The 12,022-nt window shown below is 36.7% G+C and overlaps 1 protein-coding gene across 1 annotated transcript; it reads left to right on the top strand.

Moving 5' to 3' along the window:
• Positions 1-7,539: 7,539 nt before the first annotated feature.
• Positions 7,540-8,835, top strand: LOC116179446 (facilitated trehalose transporter Tret1-like). The gene is made up of 3 exons (XM_031499238.1): positions 7,540-7,677; positions 7,729-8,308; positions 8,354-8,835. The coding sequence occupies exons 1-3, from the start codon at positions 7,540-7,542 to the stop codon at positions 8,833-8,835; spliced, it is 1,200 nt and encodes a 399-aa protein (XP_031355098.1).
• Positions 8,836-12,022: the final 3,187 nt, after the last annotated feature.

Here is a 12,022-nt window from a genome sequence, read left to right as displayed (position 1 = left end):
GTGAAAATATTTAGAGTTGTAGTTTGGCGAACTTAAAAAATAATAAACCCAAAAGGTTCCGACCGCACACTATTGCCCCGACCTGTACAAGCTAACTGTTCGTTACAAATTGCACCTTATCTAAGATCCACAAAATTATCACAAAAAAACACTCATCCGGTGTTAAGTAGCTATTTTGCGCGATTTTATAAAAGGAAATGAAAAACTGAACAAAAAGTCAAAATAAACTGATTTGATTCACTTAACTGGGCAACTTGTTTAAAGCAGTAAATGCAAGCAATGTAATGAACGACCAATAGAACAAATAATTGAGGATAGTTTCACGTTCAAGATAATAAATAAACATTATTAGACAATAACAGTATTTTCATTAACATTTAATATGCATCATTGGGTTAATTTTTATTATAATGGCACCGATTTGCATACTGCTTTACATGTTATGACTTTGCAAGCTGTTTAAGCTGCCAAACCTTGAAACCACGAGGCCAATCTTCCAGACACTCAAAAAATGCAGTTGTACCATGGACGACAACCTCCACATCCGTACCAGTACAATGAAAATCTTGGCAGGAGTGAATGGAGAGTAAGATTTGGGTCAAAAATTGAAAGCGCTATAGTTCGATTTAATGTAGTATGGTATGGATTATATTTTGTAATAAGAGGAACGATAAAACCATCCCGTTTTTACTACCCACAATAAAATGTCGAGATATGCCATTAAATATTATAAAACACTTGCACTATCAATATTTATTGTGTATACGACATTCCTCCACAAACTCAAATAAAATTTTAATCATTACAAGTTACGTAACTTTTAATTGCCCGTTCACTTAAATTCGGTGATAATTTAAAGTAATCTTCCGTAATAAAATTTGATAAAAAGTTACTATTCCATAAAATTTGTAACGTTTCAAATAAACGCACGGAACCCTGACTAATTAATACATTAAATCTAATGAAAGTATCGCACTGTCCTGTAATTTGTGAACAATGTGGTATTGTTAACTTAATCAGCAAATCATAAATTAACAGCAAGTGTAATAATATGACTTTACCCCGTAATTTTTTAAGTCAAACACGCAAAACGGGACATGTTCGAGCCTTTAATTATAATTTCTACTGTAATTAAATTCTGTTGCTCTTTGTAAGTTTCGAATATTCCACCATTTACGTGGTCTTCCGTCAAGGATATTACTTTCATCCTATTAACGGGGGTAGATCGCACGAATTTTCAGATATAACAAAAGAAGCAAAAAAGGTGGATATCATTATAGCCGTATTAAGGCGCCCTTTTTGTCATTTTATTCTAAATTAACAAGCATTTGGAGAAAAAAATTCGAGAAAAAAGATCAAAGAATCGGGATGTGTTATACAGGGTGTTGGGCAACGACTCGACTGACCCAAACCATGTACAGTCTCTTGTAAAAGTAATGTCCCTCGGATACCTACCACTGTAGCATAGGCAACCAACATCCCAACCGACTAGTCCAAGTTGGATTTGGGGGTGTGGGAGGTAGGTAGGTATCTAATGCGGTTCGTTTTCAGCAGGTATTCCCACTTTGCCAAACTAAAAATAAGTTAGTAGAATGAAAATGAATGGCATGGATTTATTAGCTCAAAAGATCTGCGCTGCTTTAACCTATCCTTGGTTTAATACAATAGAAATTTTTACATTTCAATTGGTTTGGTTCGTTTTAAATTTGGAAATAGTTTAGCTAAAATAATGACATTTACTTTTAATTTTTTCGAGTAGATTTTCTTCTAACAAAATAATTGTGATGATTTTGTCGTTTTATACTGACATTGAAATTGAAGTCTCATTATTAATTACTCGGGCCTCCTAATGGAATGCGATTATCTGCACTGGAAGCGCAACAATGCCGTTCCTTTTGTAACTACCACCTCCCATTCCTTTCAAACCCCGGGATGGCACCCGCGGAAAAATTCGGCTGTTTTAATTATTTTTCCCTAATTTCGAATCATTTCACCTGCATGAAAAAGCCGGTTTAACTGGTAACTAATTTTTTTGTCAAAAAATATTATACCTATAACCTGGACTAAATATCCTTATAAATGCCTACCTACTCAGAAATATGCAACGTAAAAGCTCTCCTAAACTAAATTCGATATTAAATCAACCACGACCAAGTATCACAAATGCATATCATTTAATTTCTGATGTTAGTTACAAAAGAAAGGTATTGTTGCACAGTGCACTTGTAGGGCAATTAATCGCATTCCATGAGGAGACCTACTCGCAAGTAATTATTAATGACACTGGAATTTCAATGTCATTAAAGGACAAGAATATCACCTTTATTTCGTTAGAAGAAAACCTACTCAAAAAATTAAAAAGTGAAAGGCCATTATTTTGTCTTAATAGTCTCTAGCTAAACTATTTGCAAATTTAAAACGCACCAAACCAATTGTAAGAAATGTTTACTGCACCAAGCCAAGGATGTGCAGCGCAGATCCTTTGAGCTAATAAATCGATGGCATTCACTTTTATTCTACTAACTAGTATTTAGTTTGGCTAAATGGGAATATCTGCTGAAAATGAATCGCATTACTATAGATAGCTACCTCGCACACCCGCAAATCCAACTTGGACTAGGCGACTGGGATGTTGGTTGCCTATGCTACAGTGGTAGGTACCTATCCGAGGGACATTACTTTTACAAGAGACTGTACCTACTCCGGTGGTTTTTACGATAATAGTTATTTTTAGTGGGCAAATGCACTATTTACTCTCAAGCTTTAGATTTGAGCATATATTCATATAGAGCAAGAGGGCATAAGCGCCGTTGCCCAAAAGTGATAAACATAATTTTTTCCACAATCATAAACCGATGTCCATTAAAAATTAATTTGACGTTTGCTAATGCCCATCTACTACGATTTTCTTAGAATAATTCAGTAGCAACCGAGCAACAAATTTTGCTCCAACGCCCGTTTTTCTAACGAAAAATATAGAGCAAAGTAGGCTTATTTTATTAATGATTAGGGAAAACAATGTTATATAACGTATTGGCGATGCTTCTTTATTTTCATCGCATAACCATAGCTACCGATAGTAAACACGTCAATCAACTGTTATTTGTCCGGCACACAATAATTCATCAAGGGCAACTATCAATTATCATTTTTTTACTTCCTTCGGTATGTCCGAAACGAAACCTATAGGTCATGTTTAGATCTAAATGACCCGCAGAATATATGGCTTGATGCAAATGAAAAAATTACACATTTACCTTCTAAGAGCACTAACAGATACTTCGTAAACCCCATTTTAAAAGCCCGTGATAAACTAAAGGTACTAAATGCCGATAAAATACATTAAGGGGGTGCTCAGACTTTGTTGATAAAGCTCGGAAACTATCGAAATCCCAATAATCAAAATCTGCTTTAATTAGATAATAATATTAATACACGTTTAGGTGCACCAGGACTCCGAATCAAACGAAATGTCGATGATGTCGATCGGTCTGTCTGTCTGTACTCTCATTTCTGGCTAAACGGTTCAACCGATTGGAACAAAGTTTTGTACACATATTCTTAGCAGCAGGTGGTATCTATGCTAGCCACCGCAAAAATTTTTAATTATGAAACCAATCGCTATCGTTTAAGGGTCCGTACATCTATTGAAGCAGTTTTTTTTACCAACAAACTACAGATTTCTAGAGCGGGTTTTAAGGTTATATACGAGTCAATGTTCCTCGAGTAGGTACAACAGAATTAGTGTAGTGTTTCCTTCACAGAACCAGTACCAGTACCATTAGTGGGAAGCATAAAATTAATTATGGTAGCACCAGTCTATTTAAACGTTTCTTTAAAAAAATGCCCTGGAAAATGTCTATCAAAGGAGAGATTTCTAAATACATCTTCAAAACTACAATTTTTGCAAAGAAGTTGTTCCACAATTATGAACAGTTTTCTACCAATCTATGTACTTTAAATTTTGCCGTCACTGGCGTACTTCTGCATGGCCCAGGGGTGTACTACCAGTAAAAATCGTGGTTGTTATTAAAAAATATATATGCCGCCCTGAACTCTGCCGACGTACACCACTGACTACAAATTTAAAGTACGTAGATTGGTAGCAAACTTTTAATAATTTGGGATTCCATAAAAAGATTCTTTAAAAAAATTGTCTTTTGAAGATACTCGTATATTCAGTGTTCCAAGCCAAAATTTCTACCCTGTAGAGTGTAGATTAATGAAAATACTGGGATGAAAAACCATAATGTACAGGGGGGCTCAAATTCATGGTTTACCATTGCGATCCGTGAGAGATACAGTGTAAGTTAAATGGTGAAAAAATTGTCTCTCTTACATGTTCAGTTTTTCGGTGATATCTCAGTTATTTTCCCAAGATTTTTCAAAAACATTTTAAATGCGTTTTTTAGTCACCCATTTAACCTACACTGTATCTCTCACTGTTACAGAGATCCAAATGATAAACCACGCATTGTAACCACCCTGTACAATCTGAAAATCCGATGTACACTTTATAATCGTAAAATAATAAAAAGCGCACACACTTGTATGTCTCTCATTGACTGTGCCAGATTTTTGGATTCGAAATGCGAAATTCTCCGTACAGGAACTAAATAAATAATGTGGATGTTGCATTTTGACAAAACCAACAATACGGGGATTGGTCTGAGTCGTCAAATTCTTCCATTTCTTCAGATTCCTTCTCGCATTCGATAGTTTCGAATTCTCTTGCTTCTTCTGATTCATTTCATTCTTTCTTCTTCACATTCATTTTAGGACTTTTTTTTAATTGCATAATTTCTTGTTTAAATTTTATCATTCAATTAAATTTGTTTATTTAAATCGCAAGATAATTGTTTAGTTTAAAATGTAAAAACACCTGGTCGAGTGCATTTAAGTGCTATCTGGTCGTGTACGATAAGGATGTTGTTATCGCGAAAGTTAATTGATTTCAAGATGCACGTGTGTTAGACGCTGATAACAAAGAGTGCAGGTGCCCTATTTCTTTTGCGCGTAATTTTGCGCTCCTTATTGGCGTGACATTTGAAATTGGCGGAAGTAGGAGTACAATGGTTTTGCGACGAAGCACCCGTTTTCCGCCTTGAAAGTACCAGTTTAGGGATCACTCTGTAGATGAATATCCGTGTTCAAAAAGCGTTGAGTGCTTCGTTACAAAAATTGTCGCTCCGAAAATTTCGTTTATGTGTAGAAGTTGGAAATGTAAGGTAGAAATTAGTGGGTTAATTTGCAGAGCCCCCCCGGTAAGTAAAATAAGAAGCCGTATGTAATTTGCCGTTTGCAACCGTCCCCGTAAAGAATATTTAGATTGTTTTTACAGCCGCCGAAAGCTCTTTTGCTAATTAGTTGAATAAGTTACGATAATAACAGCCTCCGATTAAGTCGAGATTATATTCGTTAGGTAGATCCATAAATTTTGACAACGGTCCCGTAATATTAAGAGGCCTCGGAAGGGCGTAATTAAAGAAGTTGTAATTTTTGGATATAGATAACCGAATACGCCGGCTGACTTGGAATTTCCATGTACCCGCCATAGTATAGCCGAACCTTAAAGATATAACGTAGGCGCTTAATTTAGATGGGACCTTTTTGCATTTTGTGGTTAATCGCGGCGTAAATTTAACCTAAACGTTAAATCTTTTACCGTTGCTATTTTACCGTGTTTAAACCTTTTGCCAGTTACATTAAGTAAGTACCGTATTCAACTTGGATGTTTTCTGTAAATTTATTTGGCATTGAGACCGTCTAATCTTTGCTTTACATTAAGTTTGCCGCACCGTCTCTATAGAGTTTGCTTTTTCTTGCACAGTAATTCCTACCGCCCCGTTAATTGCAAGGTAAACTTTTTGCTGCTTTCCGTTTCATTAATTATATGTTCCGCTTTCTTGTATTTGCTTTCGCGTAGAACCCGCTATCGAATCCGATTATTTGCTGCTCCCGCTTAGAGAAATTGCTGTGCGCTTTAAGTATGTTTTAGCGTAGCGCTTGCCCTTTACAATTACTCGGACCGCCGTTTTCCATTTGAGTTATCTGGAGCTTATCATTACCGATCGCATCTTGGCCAGAAACAAGAGGACCCGAAGCTTTTGGTGGCGCTCGGAGCATTCCCGTTCCACCGTTTCCTGTCGCGGTTCTGCGTCTTCTTTTCTCCTTTAATTAAACAAACCAATTCGAGTGATAGAATTTGGTGGAACCGAAAAGAAATGAAGTTTCTTGATTATTGGCTTCATTGAAATTTGTTTACTTAAAAAAATGTGTGCTGTACGCTCCGAATTATTCCAGATAATCAATTTTAATAAGCTTTCATTTTGTACTGAAGAACTTTTTCACTGTAACGCACCATTTTCGAGTTAAAAGCGAAAAAATGAAAAATGGGTCGTTTAAAGCCCCCCCCCCTTCCCCCAGCGGCTACGGAATTTGGAAGGACTTTATTTTTTCTTGTTCAGGGAACCTCTCCCTACACATTTCTGAAAAAATTGGAACTAATAGGTACCTTTAGTTGCTCTAATTGCCCATTTTTGGTCTAAATTGACTGGGCTAATTAGGAAAATTTATGTTCCCATTTTAAATTAAAGGAAAACCATAATCTTTGAAGTTTATCAAAGATTGTTAATTGGGAATATTACGATGAGTGATCTAGGGCGGCGAAAAATGATTTTCTTTTTGCACTTAATCTCGTACACTGCTGAAGCATTTTCAATGGTGTCGATTTGGGAGACCGCCCTATGGCGGTTTGAACACATTGATGTGTGGTGCCGATCCCATTACTACAAAAGCATCAGTTTGGTATCTACCATACTGAAAAGAGAGTAGTTTTTAATTACTGGAAGGATAACAAAAATCGCAGTTATCGAAGATTCTCCTTCTGTGAAGAGGACTCAAGGCGTGCTTCCTACTAAAACTTATTTTCCTGTCTAGACATTTTCCTGTTTTTTGTCAGCATTCTTTATCACAGTTTATATTTTCATTCAGTGATTCAGTTTATCGTCTTAACTAAGAAACCTAAATCCGCTAATCAGCAGACCACCAATCGCCCAAATTAAAACACGAGGAAAAGCTTCCAAGGGGACGTATCCCACAAAACCGTCCTAGATTTGCTAACTCACTACAGCGATAATGCATAAGTTTCTTGAAAGAGCTAAAATGGGAAACGAAGGGCTCACCCATTTTGGCAGTACTAAAAGAAACGCACGGTACCGGCAATACCTCACCGCAATAACTGGTAAGTACACACAGATAAGTCGCTTTATATACAATTTTTACCATATAAGTTCAAACAGCCGGCATTTTACACGTATCCCAACTCGCAAACATCGCATGGGGATCGCCTGCTCTGCCACGATTGTTAGCCGGAGATTCTTCAATTGGAAGACCGATTACTCACGTTAGTAGACACCGATAATAACAAACTTTAACTTTCCTCCCGGGTAAATTTAGGACGAGGCTTCGTGGGTAGTTTCAGTAGCATTTCTGGGGCTAATGCTTGGGGGGGCATTACTTCTTGTGCTACTGGATAGAATGGGATCAAGAAACGTTCTCTTAGCCGGCGCCTTGTTAACCATTATCTCCTGGATTTTGCTGGCATTGGCCAAGTCAGTTACGACCTTGATAATTGGGCGCATTGTAGCAGGAATAGGCGATGGAGTTTCTTTGCCGGTAAGTTGCTGGGCGAGACGCGCTGCTTCGAGTTACTTGCTTTAAATTCAGTGCATAAGTATCTATATTTGCGAGATTGCGAGTAAAGACATCAGGGGGAGGCTAGGGGCAATTCCCCCGCTGATCGCTGTATTTGGAAACGTATTCGTTCTGGGCGCAGGACCTTTTTTAGAGTACAGAACGCTTATAGTGAGCTGTGCGGTTTTTCCTGTAACTTTTACCATATTATTTTGGTTCATGCCAAATTCGCCATATTTTTTGATGAAAAACAACAAAAGAAAAGATGCCGAATTGAATTTGATGAGGCTATTAGGCGCACGGGACCCAGCAGAGGTGCAAAATGAGTTAAGAGAAATAAATGAAGCTATAGAGCATGAAACGGGTAGCCTCACACTGGTTCAAATAATGTGTTCGCCAAATTTCCGAAAGTCCTTATTGATAGCGTTTGGTAAAGTCCATTACATAACATTACAAGAAATTTATCGTATAATTTTAGTCGCTCAAAACATCAGCAGCTTCTGTGGAATGCACGTTATAGTATCGTATCTTCAAATAATCTTAGCATCCAGTGGTATCAGCATGTCGAAGGAATTAACAAGCGTTGTTTTCGGTCTGGTTCAAATTCCTGCAGGTAAATTACGGGTGTTCAATCATTAGTTTGCAATTTGCGTTTAAGTTATACTGTACGGCGTATTTATGGACAAATTTGGAAGGAAGCCTACGTTTTTCGCCTCTGCGCTAGGAGCTAGCATCGCCTTAATTTCTGAGGGTGTTTACATCTACCTTGCAGAAACTGTCGATTTAACCAATGTGACATTTGTTCCTGTACTGTGCATAATTTCATACCAATTCTTTATTAGCCTCGGAATGGTATGTTTGCCACACTTCATTGTCGGCGAATTATTTACTATAGAAACAAAGAAAGTAGCTAGCTCTATTTTGATGCTGTACTCCTCCATTATAATTTTTACGAATGTAAAGGTAATCGGAGGAAAGGTTGACTCGTGGAGTTTACACATCATCTTCTGGGTTTATGGAGGTGTATGCCTTCTAGGAGTATTTTTTGCATTGTTCATGTTACCGGAAACAAAAGGCAAATCGTTCACTGAAATTCAAAGTGGCATATCGTCGCATAATAGAAGTTCTCCACGAATGTAGATGAAGACTAGGTACAATGCTGCAGCTGGGTTGAGATTGGAAAGATGCAATGCAAATTTAACAGAAAACTGTTTAATCTTTGCAGAATCCGTGGGTGAACACGCCAAAACAACATTTGAAGCTGGATGTTGTGACTAAAACCTATGTTTTATGACCCAAGTTGCTATACTAATCAATCTAAAATTAAAAATATTGTACTCGTACATAGATGTAAAATAAGATGTAGGTATCATTAAATAAATATAAATAGTAACCGCTGAAAGTGAAAATTTATCCTGAAAATTATAGACATTTTGAATGGTCGTATATTTGTATTATTTGTGCTGGGTTTTTTACGAATACACACAAAGTGTGATGGTTTGGTTTGAATTTGTATTTCAGTGTTGGTTTTTTTAGAAATATTTTACATTTCGTTTTTTAATTTTATCGCTTTTGTTCAAGACATATCTGGTCAAATGAATTGCGTGATTTTTAAAAGAATTTATCTGGTCATTTGCGATAAGAAGTTTTATTATTGGGCGAAATTTAATTAATGCACAGGTGGTTCTGATAAAAGGTGCAGGTGTTATTTTATGACAATGTGCGCGTTTATCAGCGTAAGTGGGACACTGGGCGCGTTTTATCAAAGTTGGCGTTATTCAAGTCTAATTGTGATTGGCGGTTAATGTGAAAATTCATAAAGCAGATTATTTTATGATAAAAGTAGTGGATCCTTTCAATACGAGAGACAATGTCTAAACGAGGCTTTTTGTGACGGTTGGAGTGTAACGTGGTTATTTTGGGCAGCAGGCCCTATTTGTTTAGTGAGAGACGTAAATATTGTGATGATAATAAAGTTGTGTAATAGTTATTTACATATGAGTATGGTAAATCAAGGTTTACGTTAACGAGTGAGATGTTTACTGCCGAAGCGTAGCTGAGGCAGGAATTTCGAAACGAGTAACGTTAACTGATTTAACATACAAATAATGTAAAACATTTTATTTCATACTGCTCTATTTCTATTAAAATACCATTTTGATTAGAATGTTGTAGGTACACATTAAAATAAAAGCAAAAGTTGATCACTTGATTTGTTTGATCTGACAGTAGTTTGACAAATATCAATATCAATCAATCAATCAAATATCACGTTTAGATGGATGTCAGTTGCGGTTGCTAGGCAAAATTTCCAGTCTGGTAAAAATTTTCAGTCTGGTAATAGTTATTTATTTAATCAGTGGGATAACGGCCTCATTAACTTACGAATGCGACAATTGCGCATACGAGGGCGTTAGCCCGAGCTATTGTAAGAGCATGAGTATGTTAATGGTCGTTAGCCCAAGTATTAAATACAACTTTTTATCTGCGACTGTTCTTCTACTGCTAAAAACGAAAAATAAATTTGATGCATTTTTTAAAATTCCAATCGAAGTAGCATAGTTAGCAGTTTTCGACGCCATAGAAACAAGAAAATCCTAACGTCAAGAAAATTTGTACGTCAAAAATTTTGCTTCTGATTTCTTTGCTTATGTCATGAGTGAGTCTGGAACTCTTCCATCAGACGTTAATGTTTACAATATATAATCTTGATAGTTGATTTTTGATCATACATTGTTTTGACAAGGGCTTATCCCACTGAGTGTGGTAATGAAGTTCTTATCCCACTGAGTGTGGTAATTAAGTTCTTATCCCACTTAAAATGACCGGGATAAGTGAGAGTTATCCTACAGACGCAGATAAAATACGATTTACCAGACTCAAATAAGTCTGGGAAAGCGGCGATTACTAGATAGTATGAAATAAAAAAAGTTAAGTAATCGTATTAATAGATTTTATGTCATACTTGATCATTATTCAGTTATAATAATCCTAAATCAAGATACATTAAATGACAAATAATGCACTCCACCATGACAACCCCAATTATGCGTAGCAACGGGCGTTATTTCTGTAAATCCTATAAATATGGAATAATGAATCTGTAGGTACGAACTTTTTATTTTCAACAACTAAATAAAAAGGACTGCATTGATGTCGCATTATCCTACCGCTATTCTTTGAAGTAAAAAGAACAATTCTGGAACTGTCCAGAGAATACCGCACCAGCTTGGCCCAGACCCATAAATTTTCTTTCCTCAACCGATTCGGTTCTTTTGGGTGACGTATCATTTTCCATGATCGACATTGCCTTCATTTCAGTATAGGTGCTTGTATGCACGCCAGCTACGAGACAAGCATTGTTCTGCTTCAAGCGATGACTGTCATCTATATAATCCTTTGCCACTGATTGGCTCTGCCACCCTCCCAATTTCATCAAGTTGGTCATACTACCTCCAGCATCAGAATGGAGAGTGGCACTTGTACGTCGTAGGCAATGTCCTGTATAACCTTTAGCTTCGGGCAACCCCAAATATGTTGCAATTTTGCAAGGAATGCTTCCAAGTGTGTTTTTGCCCACAGGCTGAGACGTGCAAAGATTTCCCCGCAGGCTTAGGAAGAATCTTTCATTAGACACATCTTCAGGTCGCAGAGATATGTAATTCCGTATTAACTGCAATGCTTTCATTTCAGATTCCTCAATAATAATAAAACTTCGTCCTTTATCAGTTTTAGTAAGAGGAATGTCGACAATTATATGCGTTCCCACATCTCGTACATCTGTAAACTTCATTTTCAAAAGCTCATCTCTTCTGCATGCGCCAAATATCCCCATTAATAATGCAACCTGTAAATACACGAAGCCTATATATGCAAATGATCTTATAAAATAATACACCATACTTTGTACATCAGATACTGCGGATCAGGTGCTTCTGTAAGAAAGGCGACTATCTGTTCGCGAGTAAGGATTTTTGATTTTTTTGGACGATAGCCTTTCTGAACTTGTTTTAAATACCCTTGTAGCTGCACAAATTTTTCGAAACTCTTAATCTTCTTCTTTACCATTAGTTCTTTGCGTAGCATTGAAAATTTCGTCCAAAGCGAATTGGGAGAAAATGACTCTGACTGTAAATCACCTTTCCGATTAATGACTAATAAAAAATTACTTAAACATACCAACTCTTGGAAGTAACCCAACATAACGGTTTCGTTTATTGTCTTCACAGAATTACTGACCATCCATTTTTCAAAACTAGCATACTCTTTTTCATAACAGGATTTCGATTTCTGTGGCACTATGGCTTCATTCGCTTTTGCGGCTCGC

Source organism: Photinus pyralis, unplaced genomic scaffold (genome assembly GCF_008802855.1).
Source record: "Photinus pyralis isolate 1611_PpyrPB1 unplaced genomic scaffold, Ppyr1.3 Ppyr1.4_LG8, whole genome shotgun sequence".
NCBI lineage: Eukaryota > Metazoa > Arthropoda > Insecta > Coleoptera > Lampyridae > Photinus > Photinus pyralis.
This window is presented reverse-complemented; position numbering and strand designations above follow the sequence as displayed.